Source organism: Jaculus jaculus, chromosome 2, assembly GCF_020740685.1.
Source record: "Jaculus jaculus isolate mJacJac1 chromosome 2, mJacJac1.mat.Y.cur, whole genome shotgun sequence".
NCBI classification, from domain to species: domain Eukaryota; kingdom Metazoa; phylum Chordata; class Mammalia; order Rodentia; family Dipodidae; genus Jaculus; species Jaculus jaculus.
This window is the reverse complement of record NC_059103.1, coordinates 173,946,533-173,965,704: the sequence shown is the minus strand read 5'-3', so window position 1 is coordinate 173,965,704 and position 19,172 is coordinate 173,946,533. Positions and strand designations below refer to the sequence as shown.

The window sequence follows — 19,172 nt, the reverse complement described above, 5'->3', positions numbered from 1 at the left end:
TTCCCAGCCCCTATTTTCTTGTTCATGGTAATTCAAGGTAGGGTCTTGATCTAGTCCAGGCAGACCTGGAGTTCACTGGGTAGTCTCAGGGTGGCCTCAAACTCAAGGTGATCCACCTACCTCTGCCTCCTAAGTGCTGGGATTAAAGGTGGGAGCCCCCACACCTGGCCCCATCTTCATTTTAGACTTTTATTTTTTTGAGATAAGGTCTCACTCTAGACCAGGCTGACCTGGAATTCACTCAGTAGTCTCAGGCTGGCCTCGAACTCATACTGATCCTCCTATTTCTGGCTCCCTAGTGCTGGGATTTAAGAGTGTGCCACCATGCCCAGCCATTTATTTATTTATGGAACTAATTTCCTGGATTCCTCAAATTTTTTTGATATTAAGCTTATGTTTCTCATTTAGTCTCCAGTTTTTTTTTTTTTTTTTTCAAATTCACATTGTACCTAAGATAGGAAACTGAATAGCTATTTTTAAAACAGAGAGAATGAGAATTTAGGGACACCCCAGGGCCTCTTGCCATTGCAAATACATTCCAGATTGCTTGTGCTATGTTGTGCATCTGGCTTTATAAGCAAACAACTTGAACCACTGAGCCATCTCTCTAGCCACTCCTTCCCCCTTTTAATGTTACTTCACTTGCTCTTACTCATAAAAGAAATGAACTTTACCCCATTGATGTCAATGCACAGTCTCCAGAATAGTATGGTTGGCATTTCTTAGATGATTGGTAACAAGACAACTCTCAAATTTGCCACAGCCCTTAATTTCCATGTATATTTTGTCAACAAAATAATAGATTACATTTGCATTCATTCTCAAATAATGTGGGTATCAAAGATTTGAAAACTATTTTCATGACATCCTAATACTTTATTGGTCATGATGTTACATTCCTGTTATCCCAGTACATAAGATGTTGAAGTAGGAAGGTGATGAGTTCAAGGCCAAGTTAGCTAGAGTGAGATCAATCTCCAGTAACCAAATAAAAGATTACTTGACTACTTGAGTTTGAGCACTTGCTGCACAAGTATGAGGACGTGAATTTGATAACAAGCACCCATGTAAAATGTGTGTACATGCTAAAACTCAGTAGACTAGAGGAAAACATGTCACATGTGTACACTTATCTGCCCATATACACACCACCACATACACAGAAAGATGGTTTGCCTTATAACATAAGTATATATACTCTAGTCTATATTCATAGTCATCCCTTAATTCCTAGAATAGTTACAAAGAATTTGAATCCATTTCGATTCTCCTTTAAAGTTTTTATTTATTTATTAGAGACAGAGGGAAAGAGAAAGAATGGTGCTCCAGGGCCTCTAGCCACTGCAAAGGAGCTCCAGGCACATGCACCACCATGTGCATCTGGCTTACATGGTACCTGGTGAATTGAACCTGGGTCCTTAGGCTTCACAGGCAAACACACCTTAACTGTTAAGCCATATCTCCAGCCCTGCATTCTAGATCTAGTTTAATTACTGTTAGGTTTTACATGTAGTGGTTTAAAGAAGGAGGTATGTTCTAGAACTCTGATTCTAGTGGTTCTTTGATCTTGTCTTTTTCCCCATTACATAATAGACAGGGAAGAGTGCATTTTTTGTGGGAGATCTTGGGAAGATTGTGAAGAAACACAGTCAGTGGCAGAATGTGGTGGCCCAGATAAAGCCATTTTACACAGTGAAGTGCAACTCTACTCCAGCTGTACTTGAGATTTTGGCAGCTCTTGGAACTGGATTTGCTTGCTCCAGCAAAGTAAGTATTTTTCATTATTTTTTCATAATGGCATTTAAAAATTTACCTCCAGACTTCCTACACCAGTTGAATAAATGAAGTTTATAGTTATTGAATTGCAATTCAGCATTGAACTCTGATAAATTTTCAAGTATATTAGTGAAAGGGAAGTTTCACTGTGATGAGCCTTTTGACAAGTTTTATCTATTAATCAAGAATAACTTCATAGCTTGCTGTGTGGTAGTGTACCTAAGAAGTTCAGAGGCTTAGCATATCAGGCATTCCAGGCAAGTCTCAGCAACATAGCAAGCTTGGGCCAGTTTGAACTTAAATGTAAGACCCTATTTCAAAACAAACAAAAAAACTTAATTCTTAGGCTAGAGCCATTTCCCAGATTTCTCCCCTCTCTCCCCTGAGGTAGGATCTCACTCTAGTCCAGGCTAACCTCTGGAATTAACTGTGTAGTTTCAGGGTGGCCTCGAACTCTAAGCAATCTTCCTACCTCTGCCTCCCGAGCACTGGAAATTAAAGGTGTGCACCATGACACCTGGCATGTTTTTTTTCTTTTTTAATGTCTTGCACAGAACATTTTACTAACTGATGCCTTCAGTTTCCTTTAGTCTTGACAGTTAACTAATCTGAAGAGTTTAAGACTTTCACAATAAGCCATTAAACACCAGACATATTCTTAAGTTTGATGCATGACATTCAGACAGTTACAAGTGCATATATGAACTTGTCATATAAATAGTATACATTCAACAGTACTATATTTTATAACAACAACTTCTATGACTATAAACAATAGCCCATGGTAATGCCCTCCCTCCCTCCACTTTCCCCTTTGAAACTCCATTTTTCATCATATCCCCTTCACCTCTCAACCAGTCTCTCTTATTTTGATGTCATGATTTTTTCTTCCTATTATGATGGTCTTGTGTAGGTAGTGTCAGGCACTGTGAGGTCATGGATATCCAGGCCATTTTGTGCCTGGGGGGAAGCACGTTGTAGGGAGTACTATCCTTCCTTTGGCTCTTACATTCTTTCTGCCACCTCTTCTTCAATGGACTCTGAGCCTTGGAAGGTGTGATAGAGATATTGCGGTGCTGAGCACTCCTGTCACTGCTTTCAAGCACCACGGTGCCTTCTGAGTCATCCCAAGGTCTCTGCCATCTGAAAAGAGAAGGTTCTCTACAAAAGTGAGAGTAGCATAAATATATGAGTATGAACATTAACAGAAGTGCTTACTGGGCAGTTTGATAAGCATAGTATATACATTTAGCCAGACACCAGCAGACTGTACACTTCTAGAGCTCATGGCTACCCCTGTTTTAAGTTTTCAGTATCAGGGATGTATTCCTTCCTATGGAGCGGGCCTCCAGTCCAATTAGAGGGCAGTTGGTTTCCACCATGACAGACATGCCACTATTGCACCAGTTGGCTCAAGAGTACTTTAATAATAGTATTCTTTGGTAAATATTTTAGAAAATACATGGTAACATGCTATTGAAAGTAGTCACTCTGGATAATTCACAGAGAAAATAAAGCATTTTTTTCTCAGATCTGATATTTGGTTATTTTCTATTTATAATCTGATAAACTAGTCATGCTTGTTTGCTTTCAAAGATTGTGGGTAGTGAAGCATTAACAAAATTTGAACTCTGTCGTAATTGTAATTTAACCAAAACATAACTCACAGAACTGGGAGTAGAGCATTTCTTATCATGTACATGACCATTCTGGATGCAGTCCTCAAGCACTATTGGGGGTGTGGAGGGGGCACTGACAATAATAATCAAATCGAAAGCAAGAAAAAATTCCTCTGCCTTTTAGATGATAGTGTTAAATCTTTTTCACAGAATGAAATGGTTTTAGTGCAAGAATTGGGTGTTTCTCCAGAAAACATTATTTACATAAGTCCTTGCAAGCAAGTTTCTCAGATAAAGTATGCAGCAAGAGTTGGAGTGAATATTATGACATGTGACAGTGAAATTGAATTGAAGAAAATTGCACGAAATCACCCAAATGCCAAGTAAGTGTAAATCTAAGTACCTTAGACTATTATTTCTCTTTAGGGATAGTCTGTCCTTAGCCTCAGACAAATGTGGACTGTATATGGCACAGTATTGGTGTGCATGTCAGTTACAACTTAATCTTTTTTAGAGATAGGGTTTTCTTGGACTGGGATGAAATGAAGACAATTGGGGGATAAGATCTTGAATCATTAACTTGAATGAAACCTGTGATTGTTTAATTCTATAGCTATACAATGAGCTATGTTTACTAAAAATGTTTATTATCTTTTATTGTACTTAAAAAATTGTTTGCAAGCAGAGAGAGCATGGGCACACCATGGCTTCTAGCCACTGCAAATGAACTCTGGATGTATACGCCACTTTGCATCTGGCTTTACATTGGGTAGTGAGAAAATTAACCTGGGTCCTTAGGCTTTGCAGGCAGGCACCTTAACCACTAAGCCATCTATCCAGCTCATTTGTACTTTTATAACTAACTTTAATGGTGTTCTCTTTTTTTTTGTTTGTTTGTTTGGTTGGTTTTTTTTTTTTTTTTTTTTTTTTTTTGAGGTAGGGTCTTGCTCTAGCCCAGGCTGACCTGGAAATCACTATGTAGTCTCAGGTGGGCTTGAACTCATGGTGATCCTTCTATCTCTGCCTCCAGAGTGCTGGGATTAAAGGCGTGCAGCAGTGCGCCACCACGCCAGGCTTTTTATTGTGTTCATTAAGGCATTGATTACCCTGGAAACCTTTGGATAATGACCTAAAAAAAAAAAATGGCAGAGAAAGCGGAAAAAGAGAGAACATGAATGGGCACACAAGGGCCTCCATCCACTGCAAACAAACTCCAGACACATGCATCCCCATGTGCATCTGTCTAATGTGGGTCCTGGGGAATCGAACCTGGGTTCTTTGGTTTTGGAGGCAAGTGCCTTAACCACTGAGCCGTCCTTCCAGCCCGATTAAAGACCTTTTTGAAAAAGTTTTTTGAAACCTTTTTTTTTTTGAGGTAGGATCTCGGGGTGGGCATGAGTTCATTACCTCTGCCTCCCCAAGTGCAGGGATTAGAGGCGTGCGCCACCACACCTGGCTCTTTTTTTTTTTTTTTTCTTCAGATCTGCTCTGTAAGGGATGGAAAGATGGCTTGGCAGTTAAAGCACTTTCCTGCAAAGTCTAAATCCCTAGTTTGATTCCCCATTATCCACGTAAAGCCAGTTACACAAGGTGGCATATGTGTGTGGAGTTGCTTTGCAGTAGCTAGAGGCCCTATGGTGCCCATTCTCTCCCTATCTGTCTGTCTGCCTGCCTCTCGCCCACTCAAATAAATAAAATTTTTAAAAAAATTTCACCATGATCTGTAGAAGGCAAGCTGGCTTGTAGTTCTTACTATACTATTTTGTAAACTGATGCTACTCTTAAGTAGAGTCATTTTGTTCTCTTCTTGCTTTCTGATCTTTAATCATTTATCAGGCTTTCATGTCATAAGAAGTTTTACAAATAGCATTTGTCTATTGCTAGTTTTATAACAATTCATAACTGCTTAATAGAGATTTAATCAGTCTTGACTATTTTGCCTTGTCATTTTATATTTAGAAGCAGGTAGCAAGTAGATTTTTAATTCAGTAGCCTAAAAAAGTGTATTGTTAATATGTACAATGAGTAAGGAAAGCCTCGTTGTTTCCAATTAGAAGCTTGTTAGGATTTAGTAGATTGATTTGTAAAGTAAATAGCTAACTAGAAAAATCTAGGATATTGAAGGCATTTAAAACATTATTATTTTTATTAAAAGACTGATGGCATTGCTGTTCAGTTTAGTCTTTGTGGACTTATGGACTGATGGACTTCATTCGAAAGTAATGTCGTCTTTCATTACAGAGCCCAACTGACTCTTGCTGCTACAACAGTCTTAACTTGCTGCATTTTCCAAAATCCCATCCTTGCAAGCCTCATGCTTTAGGCCCTAATTGCTAGTTTTTTCTCTATACAGGATTGTTTTTCATTAGGTTCACTTGATTCATCCATCGCTGGATTTGGGAGCACTGGCAACATAATGAACACACTTCCTACAATCTTCAGGCTTCACATGTGCTGATGATGATGTAAACCAACTCTGCCCCAATCATCTTCCCCTTCTCTTAGGGTCTTACTCCATATTGCAACAGAAGATAATATTGGAGGTGAAGATGGTAACATGAAGTTTGGCACTACACTGAAGAACTGTAGGCATCTTTTGGAATGTGCTAAGGAACTTGATGTCCAAATAATTGGGGTTAAGTGAGTATTTGTTATGCTCAGTTTTACTTTTTTTTTTTCTTTCTTTCCTCGAGGTAGGGTCTTGCTCTAGCTCAGGCTGATCTAGAATTCACTATGAAGTCTCAGGGTAGCCTTGAGCTCACGGTGATCTGCCTCCTGAGTACTGGGATTTTTTATTTATTTGAGAGAGAATGTGCGCACTAGGGCCTCCATCCACTGCATATGAACTCCAGACACATGCACTGCCACGTGCAGCTGTCTTTTGTGGATCCTGGAGAATCAAACTTGGGTCCTTTGGCTTTGCCAGCAAGTGTCTTAACCACTAGGGCATCTCTCCAGCCCTTGTTAGACTTTTTAAAAACAATTTATTTATTTGAGAGAAAGAGAATGGGTGCATCAGGGCCTCTAATCACTGCAAAAGAAATCCAGACATGTTTGCCTCCTTCTGTATCTGGCATTACATGAGTATTGGGGAATCAAACTTTTCCTGAGGCTTTGCAAGCAAGTTCATTTATTTATTAGTTTAATTTTTTTTTATTGACAACTTCTAAAATTGTAGACAGTAACTCATGGTGTTTTATTAGTTGTCTTGACAGAGTCTTGTTGCAACCTTGGTTGACCTTGAATGCTATATTTCTTCCCCCCCCCCACCCCCTCCACGAGGTAGGGTCTCACTCTAGCTCAAGCTGACCTGGAATAAACTTATGTAGTCTCAGGGTGGCCATGAACTCATGGCGATCCTCCTACTTTTACCTCCCAAGTGCTGGGACTAAAGGGGTGCACCACCACACCCAGCTTGAACCCTATATTTCTTGACTGCACTTCATAAGTGGTAGGATTATTAGTAGTATGTATCACTATTCTCAGCTAAATTACTTTTTGTATTGAGTAGAAGGGACTTGATACAAATATGAATATTAAAATACTTTTTAGCCTTTTTTTTGTCTCTCCTAGGATATTTTTTTTCCTTTTACATAATTGAGGAACCACATAATCAGGCTTTGAAGCCAGGCATGTTGGGGGCACAGAGAAGGATCAGGAGTTGAAGGCCAGCTTTGACTGCATGAGACCCTTTGTCAATGCCCTCCCCGCAAAAGTCAGACTTTGGCAAGAAACCTTGTTCCTCCTGCCCACTCATCCACAGATAAATTGAAAAAAAAAATAAAAAATGGATATTATAATTTGGATAAAAATAGATTCTACTTGTTTATTAAAGCATTTGCAGTTAACATACAATTAATATCAGAACTGTGAATGATAATTGAAAGGCATTTGCAAGAAATGCCTCAAACATGTTACTTTAAATTTAAATTTATTTTATTAAATTTACTTTCTTTCAGATTTCATGTTTCAAGTGCTTGCAAAGAATCTCAAGTATACGTACATGCTCTGTCTGATGCTCGTTGTGTGTTTGACATGGCTGTAAGTGAGATTTATTACTGTGATATTTTAAGAGTGGATGTTATTTCACCTGAGAACTCAGCATTGTTTTCTACTAGTGTGAATTACCTTATTGATACCTAATATGACACTTCACTTATTAAAATTTGATTTGTGTGTGTCACATGTGCTGTGAGCTTTTACATTCTACTTTACATGTGCTGCAGAACCAAACTGATCTGTAGGCAGGCTTGCCAAGCAAGTGCCTTTAGCCACTGAGCAATTTCCCTAGCCTCCATGGCGGATTTTTGTTTTTTTGAGGTAGGGGTCTTGCTCTAGCCCAGGCTGACCTGGAATTCACTGTGTAGTCTCAGGCTAGCCTCAGTTCATAGTGAGACTCCTACCTCTGGTGTGCATTCACCTACCTTTTCTGTTTGTTTATTTATTTACTTATTTGCAAGCAGAGATAAAAGAGAGGTGGAATAGGTGCACCATGGCCTTCATCCACTGCAAACAAAACTCCAAATACATGTGCCACTTTGTGCATCTGGTGTTACATGGGTACTTGGGAGTCAACCTAAGTAGTTAAGCTTTACAGGCAGGCACCTTAACTTTTGTTATTTCAAGGTAGAGTTTCACTCTAGCCCAGGCTGTGTAGTTTCACGGTGGCCTTGAACTCAAGGCAATCAATCCTTCCTCCTCTGCCTCTTTTGAGTGATGGGATTAAAGGTGTGCACCACCATGTCCAACTAAGTTTATTTATTTGACATAGAGAAAGAGGCAGATAGAGAATAGTCCTGCCAGGACCTCTAGCCACTGCAAACCAACTCCAGACACATGTGCCATTTTGCATCTGGCTTATGTGGATCCTGGAGAATCGAACCTGGGTCCTTTGGCTTTGCAGGCAAGTGCCTTAAAAGCTAAGCCATCTCTCTAGCTCCTCCCTGCTTTTCTCTTTAGGCCAGGCTCTCACTGTAGTTCAGTCTGAACCAAAACTCACTGTGTAGCCCAGGCTATCCTTGAACTTAAAAGGCTGTCCTACCTCGTCCATGATTAGGGAAATAACATACACATAGCATTGAATTAATGTGTTTCTGTTAATGCAAACCAAAGAAGCTAAGCACAGTGACAGGTACCTGTTAGTAGCCTCAACACTAAGGAGGCTGAGTAAGAGGATTGTATTTGAGACCAGCCTAGGTTACTTGGTGAGATCTTATCTTTGAAAATAGGCATGGACATAAGAGGATGAAGAGATCATGACATCAAAAGTAAAAGAGAGACTGAGATGGGGAGGAGCTATGATGGAGAATGGAGTTTCAAAGGGGAAAGTGGGGGGAGGGTATTACCATTGGGGTATTTTTTATAATCATGGAAGTTGTTAATAATAAAAAAAAATAGGCGTGGACAAAACAAAAACCAGGCAATGTGAGCACTGACGAACTTGATAATGCTAACTGTCAAATTAGGTAATACCTTGGGAAGGATGGCAAATGTTCTCACTACAATTTGGAAATAAAAATATTTTTTCTATCTCTAGGGAGAATTTGGCTTTACAATGAACATGTTAGACATTGGTGGAGGCTTCACAGGAACTGAATTTCAATTGGAAGAGGTAAATGTTTCTCAGGGAATGCATATAATCTCCTCTCTTTGCTACTTAATAGGTCATGGAGGATTTTTTTATCATAGTTGCAGAAATTAAAGAATATAACTTATGTCTTACAATTGTATTCTTAAGAATTGAACAGGAGAGCTGGGCCTGGTGTGGTGTATTAATCCCAGCACTTGAGAGGCTGAGGTAGGAGGATTGTCATGAGTTTGTTGCCAGCCTGAAGCTACAGGATAAATTCCAGGTCAGTGTAGGCTAGGGTTAAACCCTGACTGGGAGCAAAAAAAAAAAAAAGGAGGAGGAGGAAATTAAAAGTAGTAGTTATTTCTATAAAGTTTGAAATTTTCTGAACCCTGTCTCATCACAAAAGGTTGATTGTACTGGGCAGTAAACTCCAGGTCTCACATAGTCAAGTACCCTACCACTGAACCACACTCATAGCCCCACAGAAAGAATTGTTTCAGTTGTGTTTATGTACTTGATGTCACTAAATGAACTCTAAATAACTTAGACAAAGTCGGCAGAATTACTCCTGAGTTTCACTTTCTGCTCAACCTTACTTTTCTGATTTTCTTTTCTTTTCTCATGGCAGGGTCTCACTTTAGGCTGGCTTGGCACTTTTTTTTTCAGTGTTTTATTAATTAGAGGTATATACAGAATGGGCCCACCAGGGGCCTGCAAACAAACTCTAGATGCATGTGCTACCCTGTGCATCGTGCTTACATGGGTCTTGGGGAATCGACCTGAGGTCCTAAGTTTTGCAGGCAAGCTCCTTAACTACTAAGCCATCTCTTCAGCCCTATTTTTATTTTTTTAATTAGTGCTATTATGATACTATCTGGTGAAATTTGTCTTGAAAGCCTACCTAATTGTTTGAAGATGTCTGCTATGTAGCCAAAGTTTCATAGCTTGTAAGTGGATGGAACTCCTTAATTTTTCTAGGAAACTTAATTGTTATTAATTTATTAATGTTGGGAATTCTGTAGTCCAATACTGAAGCCATAATCTGAAATTTAAAATCCACAGGTTAATCACATTATCAGCCCACTGTTGGATATCTACTTTCCTGAAGGTTCTGGTATTAAGATAATTTCAGAACCTGGAAGCTATTTTGTGTCTTCTGCATTTACACTTGCAGTTAATATTATTGCTAAGAAAGTTGTTGAAAACGATAAATTTTCCTCTGGAGGTAAGTTAAAAAGTTTTGTAATTTTGATTTTATCATGTTTGTTAAAAATTCTTTCCATGTGATTTTTTTTCCCCCACTGTGGACTAATCCTCAGTCCATAGGAAATTTTCTTCATCAATACTATCATTTATAGTTCTTTTTTTCCTTACTAGGATCCACTGTAAGATCACATACTGCATCATGTGTCATTTCTCTTTTATATTTCTCTATTTTGATCACTTTATTTTAAATATATTTTACTTATTTGAGAGAGAGGATAATGGGTTTGCCCAGGGCTTTTTGCCACTGCAAAGGAGCTCTAGGCCATAGGTTTTGCAAGTCAAACTTTTTACTGCTGAGCCACCTCGTAAGGCCTATTTTGAAACTTTTGAGAGATCTGTGAGTTTCCCTTAGTTTTGATATAGATTTGTCCTCTTTGCTGTGCATTAAAAAATATTTTTATTTATTTATTTGAAAAAGAGAAAGAGGCAGGTAGTATGGGCACACCAGGGCCTTTAGGCACTGCAAACAAACTCCAGATGCATGCACCCCTTGCACATCTGGCTTACATGGGTAGTGGGGAATTGAATCTGAGTCCTTAGGCCTTGCAGGCAACCAACCACCTTAACTGCCAAAGCATTTCTGCAGCCCCAGGCTATGCATTTTTGCACCAAGGTGAAAAGTGTTCTTTTCTAAACCATTACACTGGGGGGGGGTGATAGTTGTCTTATTTTAATTTTGTTTTTAATATTGATGATGCTAATTATTGTACTTACTTACTTGAGAGCTAACATAAGTATGGGCATGCCAAGGCCTTCTGCCATAGCAAACAAACTACAGATGCATGTGTGACTTTGCATCTAGCCTTTTGTGTGTACTGGGGAATCAAAACTGGGCCATCAGGCTTTGCAGACCTTTGCTACTGAGCCATTTCTCCTAGGCCTGAAAGGTGGTTTTTAAAACCCATGAAATGAATCTAGGCATGGTGGTGCACACCTTTAATCTCAGCACTCGAGAGGCAGAGGTAGGAGGATGGCAAGGAGTTTGAGGCCACCCTGAGACTACATAGTGAACTCCATGTTAGCCTGAGCTAGAGTGAGACCCTACCTCGGAACCCCTTTTCCTCCCTCCCCAAAATAAGAAGAGGTGGCTGAAAGAATGTAAGAGCCAAAGGAAGGGTAGTACTCCCTACAACGTGCTTCTCCCCAGGCACAAAATGGCCTGGATATCCATGACTTCACAGTGCCTGACATTACCTACACAAAGACCAATATAATAATAGGAGGAAAAGATAATTACATCAAAATAAAAGAGACTGATTGATAGGGGGAGGGGATATGATGGGGAAAGTGAGAGGGAGGGCATTACCATGGGATATTCTTTATAATCATAGAAGTTGTCATTTAAAAAAAAAAATTGAAAAAAAACATGAAATGAGTATTGATTCTAGTAGTAAGGGTAGATTGGTGTCATAGGATTAAATACATTGTTTTTTTTTTCAAGTTTTTTTTTTTCATTCATTCATTTATTTATTTAAAGAGTATTATGAATGGTCATGTCAGTGCTTCCAGTGGCTGCAAACCGAACTCCAAATGACATGTACTACCATGTGCATCTGGCTTACGTGGGTCCTGTGGACTCAAACCTAGGTCATTTGGCTTTGCAGGCAAGCGCCTTAACTGCCAAGCCATCTCTCTAGCCTTGAAGTTAAATAATTTGAGAAATGCAAATTGGATTAGGCTAGATATTAACTGGGTATATTTGATAATGCCCTTTATAATAACTACATATTAGACTTTTTTCTATAAATCTACCTTCACCTTTGCTGTTTATTTCAGTAGAAAAAACCGGGAGTGATGAACCAGTCTTCGTGTATTACATGAATGATGGTGTTTATGGTTCTTTTGCAAGTAAACTTTCTGAGGACTTAAATACCATTCCAGAGGTTCACAAGGCAAGTTTCCTTACAAATAATCCCAAAACTTAACTTGGCAGTTAAAAAGGACAAAAGAGCTATCTTTAGGGATGTGGGGTGTTAAGTAAGACCATTCTCACTATGTGTAAGGTCCTGGGTTGAAACGCCAGGGCCATGCCACCCAAACTTTAGCTATTATATACTTAACATGTGCCCCACTTTTTTTTTTTTTTTTGAAAAGTTCTTTGAGGGTTAACATTTTCAAGCCCCTTAATTTTGTTGCCTTGGTGTGGATTTTGAATGGTGGATTTTCAATGGTAGCTTAAACTAAATGGCACTATTTCATGTGCTTGACCTTCTGCCTTCTATCTGTGGACTTAAGGGATCAAAATAATGAAAAATGCTTCTTATCCAACTATAAATTCAGTATCTTCAAGAATAAAGTTTTATTTTTCTCCTGCAGAAATACAAGGAGGATGAGCCTTTGTTTACAAGCAGCCTTTGGGGTCCAACCTGTGATGAGCTTGATCAAATTGTGGAAAGTTGTCTTCTTCCTGAGCTGGATGTGGGAGACTGGCTTATCTTTGATAACATGGGAGCAGATTCTTTCCATGAGCCATCTGCTTTTAATGATGTCCAGAGGCCAGCTATTTATTACATGATGTCATTCAGTGATTGGTAAGGTGGTTTTATTTTGAAGCAGATGGGATAATTCAAGTGACATTCTAGATTTGCTAGTAACATGTATAACTCAACTAAGAGTAAGTTTTAATGTAGTAATTGCCTTTATAACATGATAAAGAGTAGGAAATTTTCTTACCTTGATGTATTTAGCCTTTGAATTAAAAATCTTGTTAAAATTATTACAAGACTAGTTATAATCCTATTTTATGTTTGCTGTGTGATTTTGTGATCTTTGCAAGGGTTTATTTAATTTTTGAATTTTGCTTGTTTCCTATGGGTAGGTATGAGATGCAAGATGCTGGAATTACTTCAGACACAATGATGAAAAACTTCTTCTTTGCACCTTCTTGCATTCAGCTGAGCCAGGAAGACAGCTTTTCCACGGAAGCTTAAGCAGGCATTAACGCTTCTTTAGATCTGAAGTCCCAGGTTAAGCTTGTCTGGTCTACATTCCAGTTTGGGAAAAAAGAAATTCAATCTTATTTTAATTCTCTTGAAACAAATTCATAGTAATAGCTATTTGGGACCAGACAAAAATCAGCTGTCATCTATAATTCATTGGGGGTAATGGGAGATTTAGATAATGTATCCAGATTTAACTTATCAGTTTGTCCTACCCCTTAAGCGTTTAAAATAAAATATGCAACAAAATGGATGACTTAGTGGAGATGGAAGCCCATTAATTGGGTTCCCCATTAAATCGTTTACATAAAGTACACAGTTTTTATACTAAGGATTCGTGTTAAAACAGTCTTGTGAAGTTAATGTCTTTCACCCAGATATATCAGATGTCAGTGGAAGACCAGTGTGACTTCAATTAGATACGTTTAGTGTATTTAGAATGTGTAAATTTGTGCTTTGAACTGTAGTTTAATAAATGTAAAGTTGCATCATAGTATTTGTTGTATTTGACCTAATGTAACCCTTGTATGATTGCAATAAAATTTTGTGTAGATTTTACTGTTTTTTCAGGCTAAAACTTTGGGAAAGGGGCTAGCTAGCAAAAGTAGTTTTGAAATAGATGTGTATATGGTCTGTTCTGAGGGTTAGTTTTCTTTATAGCCCATTTAAAGTTTGGTTTGACTCAGTATGTTTTTCAGTTATTTAATTAATAATTTAAGCAAAGTGTTTGGTAAATCATTGTGTGAAGTTCAGATTCAGTTTGGAGAGTTGATGTGCAGTAAGCATGATGTTAACAATTTAACACCAAAAATGTTCACCTTGCATAAGCCAATTGTAATAATAGGTGTTTCTGTATAGATAGGGTGCATAGAGTACATTAGTAAATTTTTGAATCACAGATCTTCCCGCTAATATGGAAGATTGCATACTTTGAATAAACTTAGTGTGGGGTAGGATGTGAAAACGCAGAGAGCTGCAGAGCACTAAAACATAGAAGGGCTTACATCTGTATCTAGAAATCCGATGCCCCTTTGCATAGAATATTCAAGGGGGTTTGGGAGTGAAGCACACTTTCTTCAATTACTCAACTACAGTAATATCAAGTGAGGGTTTTTGTTGTTGGTTTAAATTAGTTCTTTAGTTTCTTATTTCCCATTTGTTCAGCTTAGTAATTACTTTTCTTTTTGTACTAAAACGTTATGGTGGTTGGGGGAGGGAGTTAGCATCACTAACCTGACAGTTTTGCCAGGAATTTGCTTTGTTCATTGCTAGTATATTAGTAATCCTAGATCTCAGAATCACAATAGTAATAAACAGTCTCTACAGGGGTCATTTTTTCCTAACTTATTCTATGTTCAAATGTGGAATTTCTGTCTCCCAAGAGGAAATGTGACTTCACTTTGGTGCCAATGGACAGAAAATTCTACCTGTGCTACATAGGAGAAGTTTGGAATGCACTTAAATAACTGGTTTTTACACCTTGATTTTAAGGTGGAGAGAAATTGATCATGAATCTCTAATTTCAATCTCAAACCAGTAGGTGCTTAATATTTTTGATTTAATTAATACCCATTTGGATATCATGGGTTCTATTAATTACAGAATGAACTTAGGATCCCAGTCCATTGTCATCTTACTTCCCTTGGACTTTTCCAAGGTATAGTATGGGGTTTTATGCAAAATTCCAAGCTACCATGTAACTTTTTTTAAATTGTAACTAGGAGGGGGAATAGTTCCGTACCTTTTTAGTGTTGTCCATTGTGGTCCAGAAATGCCAAACCTTTTTACAGTGGTACAACTTTGAGTCTAAGCTTGGTGACTATGCAGGCTTGAGTTTCATGGCATTTCAATTTTGCCATTTATATAGGAGAGCTATTGTATGTGAAACAGCCCAGAATCGCAAATGTCACATGTGGATGATATGGTAACTTAAAAAAAATACCTGTATTGTATTTGAAGACTGTTTGCCATAAATTTAAAATTTAAACCTATGTATTTCAATTTGGTATGTTCAACAATAATTAATGTAAAGTCTTTTTTATATAATAGTGTAATCTCAGTTCAAAATTTAAGTGAAAATATAAAACCCAAATGATTTCTATATATAGTAAATTGAACTGTAAAGGTAACTTGTGTGTGATTCTGAATACACAGATAAAATGTTTTTATTCCTCACATTTTACTCTGATGCTTCTGTCATGAAATAGACAAGAGATTTTATGAGTAAGTTTTGTGTACATTGCATGTATTTTTTTTTAAGAATCTATTAAAAGCTGGGTATTACATGTAGCACAATGAAGCATTTGATGAGCAAACATGCCCCTGGGGACACCTTCTATACCTGACTCCTAACCATTTAAAAAATTTAAAGTCCTTAGTCTTAAGTGAAAGAGTTCTGTTGTATATTCTACATGGTGGTCATTAATACCATTCAATGCAAATTTGGGCTAGAAAAGCCTAATTCCTAACCGCTACTGAAATGACACCTCAGTTGAGATACTTTTTGATAATTAGGTAAAGAAAATTCTTATTTAAGAGAGAAGCAGAGAGAGAGTGGGCATGCCAGGGCCTTTAGCCACTGCAAACAAACTCCAGACACATGCACCCCTTGTGCATCTGCCTTATGTGGGTCCTGGGGAATCAAGCCTCAAACCAGGGTCCTTAGGCTTCGCAGGCAAATGCCTTAACTGCTAAGCCATTTCACCAGCCCTGAAAATTATTACTTTTTAGGAGATATCTAAGTTTAAAGTTTACCTCCTTGTTAGGAATGCAGTAGTATAGGTTTATGTTGAAGACTGACTTTAGCCTGCCTCTCTCAGTTCCTGCTATGACATTTGCTGTGTGAACATGAGCTACATTGTAAGATGTACATGCTTTAAGTAGGAGCTAAAAGGGCCTTGGTAAGGTTCTTACATTCTTTCAGGCACGTGGCTCTGCACCTGACTTTTAACAGATCAACCAAGGTTGAAGTTGCTGTGCCAATGACATATGCTTTGCCCTTTAGGCTAATTGCCTGGTCAGGACCAGTTAGAATATGAAGCCAAAGTGGTTTCCTGGCAGGCACAAAGTCCTGAGTTTGAGCTCCAGCACTGCCAAAAATAAACGTTTGGTTTTTCAAGGTAGGGTCTCACTGTGGCCCAGGCTGACCTGGAATTCAGTATGTAGTTTTGACCTCAGGGTGGTTTTGGTAGAATTCATATGTGCGTGGTGGTGCGGCCCTGCAATCTCAACGTTGAGTGGAGAAGATCCCTCTGGCTTGCTGGCCAGCCACTCTGGCCTCAGTTGGTGAGCTCCAGCACCAGTGGGGGTTCTGGCTTAAAAGACATGGCCTAGATGGCCGTAGAGGGCCTCTGGTCCCCACACACATACCTGAAGGTAAAAAAAATATATTGTGTATGCATTTGCAAATGCAGGTTTCTGTGATGGGGACAAACTTGACTAAGATTTTTCCTTGTTGGTACCTTTAATACATGAACACAGCCGGGTGTGGTGGTGCACGCCTTTAACCCCAGCATTTGGGAGGAAAAGGTTGGAGGGCCACTGTAAATTCGAGGCCACCCTGAGAGAACATTGTGAATTCAAGGTCGGCCTGGGCCACAGTGAGACCCTCCCTGGAAAAACCATACACACACACACATACACTAATTTGACCTTGTTCTCACCCCTTTTATCTTTTGTCCCCTCTCCTCTACATGCCCCCTCCCACTTCCTGTTTTGTCTGGTTCCTTTGGCTGTTCATGGAAAAAGTTGCTGTGCTCAGAAACATGCTGGTCTTATGGGGGAATCAGTCACCACTGAGGGCATCATGAATGCACCAGTGGGTTCTTGTCACAAGGACATTGCCTCAAAGAACGACTACACATCCTATGGCTCTGGCGTGTTAGAAGTGGTGGCTCAGTGCTAAGCAGCAGGTGTTCTCTTGTTATTTTCGTGAGGAGTGGGTTTCCTCAGTATTTACCTCTATTTTACACTTAAAAAAAAAAAAAGAGCCGGGCGTGGTGGCGCACGCCTTTAATCCCAGCACTCGGGAGGCAGAGGTAGGAGGATTGCCGTGAGTTCGAGGCCACCCTGAGACTCCATAGTGAATTCCAGGTCAGCCTGGGCTGGAGTAAGACCCTACCTTGAAAAATCACCCCCCCCCCAAAAAAAAAGACTGGAGAAATGACTTAACAGTTACAGCATTTGCCTGCAAAAGCCAAGGCAAATTCCCCAGGGGCCCACATAAGCCAGAAGCACAGAGTGACACGTGTCTGGAGTTTGTTTGCAGTGGAATCCCTGGCGCACCAGTTCTCTCAAAATTAAATTTATTATTAAAAATGAGACAAAGCCAGGCATGGTGGTTGCACACCTTTAATCCTAGCACTCGGGAGGCAGCAGCAGGAAGATTGCCCCTCTGAGACTACATAGTGAATTCCAGGTCATTCTGGGCTTAGAGGGACACCTATCTCAAAAACATTATTATAGCTCAGGCAGTGTTCCCTCCACCTCCTAAGGTGGGAATGCAGATTTACAGCAAGTCTTTAAATATTTCTATTTATTTGCAAGCAGAGAAAAGACAGACTGGGCATGCCAGGGCCTCCAGCCGCTGCAAATGAACACCAGATGCACACGCCACTTCATGTATCTGGCTTTACGTGGGTACTATGGAATCAATCAGGCAAGCACCTTAAACCCTAAGCCATCTCTCCAGCTCCTTGCACTATCTTGACTGGCATTTGCTAGAAGCTGGTGTCTAACCAGCTTTCTGTTTTCCTACAGCTAAACTAGTTTCCTTTGAGGAAATTACAGACCCGAGGTAAAAAGCCATGCCATTCTGCGTTTTGTGTAACCAAACCACCCAAATACTTGGCAAATACTTGGTACCAAGGGTGGTGTGATTGAAGAATGAAGTTCTTATGTATACTTCCCTAGCCACAAGTAACAATGAGATGCTGCACAGGGGCGGCCTAGAATATGAAGATGGGGTGATTATTCAGCAGTTGACGTGCAACATCCAGCAAAGCTAGAGAGTGTCCATCAGGGTTGAGCTGCTGCTCATTGCTGAAAGAGGGCTGGTTGTGTTTTGATTACAAGAAAATAAGAGTTGGCAAGTTGTGGCACATGCCTTTAAACCCAGCACTGTGAAGGCTGAGGTAGGAGAATCGCCTTGAGTTCAAGGCCCATCTGGGCTATGGAGTAAATAAAATTCCATGTCAGCCTGTGCTACAGTAAAAAAGATGGAATGTGATTTCTTGGGACATTTTTTTCTCCTGTTTGGGAATCCCAGTCAACTTGAGGGTCTCCTTTTTGGCTCATTTAGGGTATGGGGGGAACAGACATTTGAATAAATTCTGTAAACTCAACTATATTTGGGTAAATTAGGGCCAGCCTGTAAAGTTTTCAGGCTATACTTTTCAGTTCTACTCTACAACAAGAATTGGTCCTGCTTACTGCATGGTTATCAGTGTATCTTCTGAGTCCCAGGCTGGAGTCTTCACCCTGGAAGAACACAGGTACAGGATCACACAGTCCACATGAGCTCAAAGGGAGGAGTGGAATGGTGTAGGTCTGCCTGTAATCAGCATTCAGAAGGACCACAAGTTCAGGGGCAACCTGGAAAGCCTAGATTCTGTTGGCAAAAATTAAGGGTTTTAAGCTCCTGCTTGCAAATTCTGGCTCTGATTGAATTTCCCGGAACCCATTGAGAATGAGATTTAAGAGTGCTCCATGCATCTGGCATTTGTAGTTGCCAGAGATCCTGACAGGCAAAAGGTTTAGGCTTGTGAGATGGCTCAGTGGTTAAAGGCACTTGCTCCCAAAGCTTGATGTTCCAGGGCAAGTCCCCAATGCCCAAATAAATTACAATGCACAAAGTGGCATATGCATTTGGAGTGTGCGGTGGCAAGAGAGACTTGGTGGGCCCATTTTCTCTCTTTCTGCTTACAAATAATTTTTTTTTTTTTTTTGGATTGTATTGTGAGATTTATTGAGTGAACATGATTGGTCAAGTTGAGCAGTGGG

At 39.5% G+C, this 19,172-nt stretch overlaps 1 protein-coding gene across 3 annotated transcripts in view; it reads left to right on the top strand.

Annotated features, from left to right (window-relative positions):
• Nucleotides 1-15,461, top strand: part of Azin1 (antizyme inhibitor 1) — a 38,862-nt gene extending 23,401 nt beyond the window's left edge. For 2 of the 3 annotated variants that reach the window (NM_001301749.1, NM_001291551.1), the window contains 9 exon segments: nt 1,594-1,767; nt 3,606-3,778; nt 5,901-6,035; nt 7,355-7,436; nt 8,932-9,006; nt 10,030-10,192; nt 12,010-12,125; nt 12,550-12,764; nt 13,052-13,911. In NM_001301749.1, the coding sequence (NP_001288678.1) occupies nt 1,594-1,767; nt 3,606-3,778; nt 5,901-6,035; nt 7,355-7,436; nt 8,932-9,006; nt 10,030-10,192; nt 12,010-12,125; nt 12,550-12,764; nt 13,052-13,163 (1,245 nt within the window). In that variant the 3' untranslated portion in view covers nt 13,164-13,911. 3 annotated transcript variants of the gene reach the window in all.
• The last annotated feature ends 3,711 nt before the right edge of the window (nt 15,462-19,172 follow it).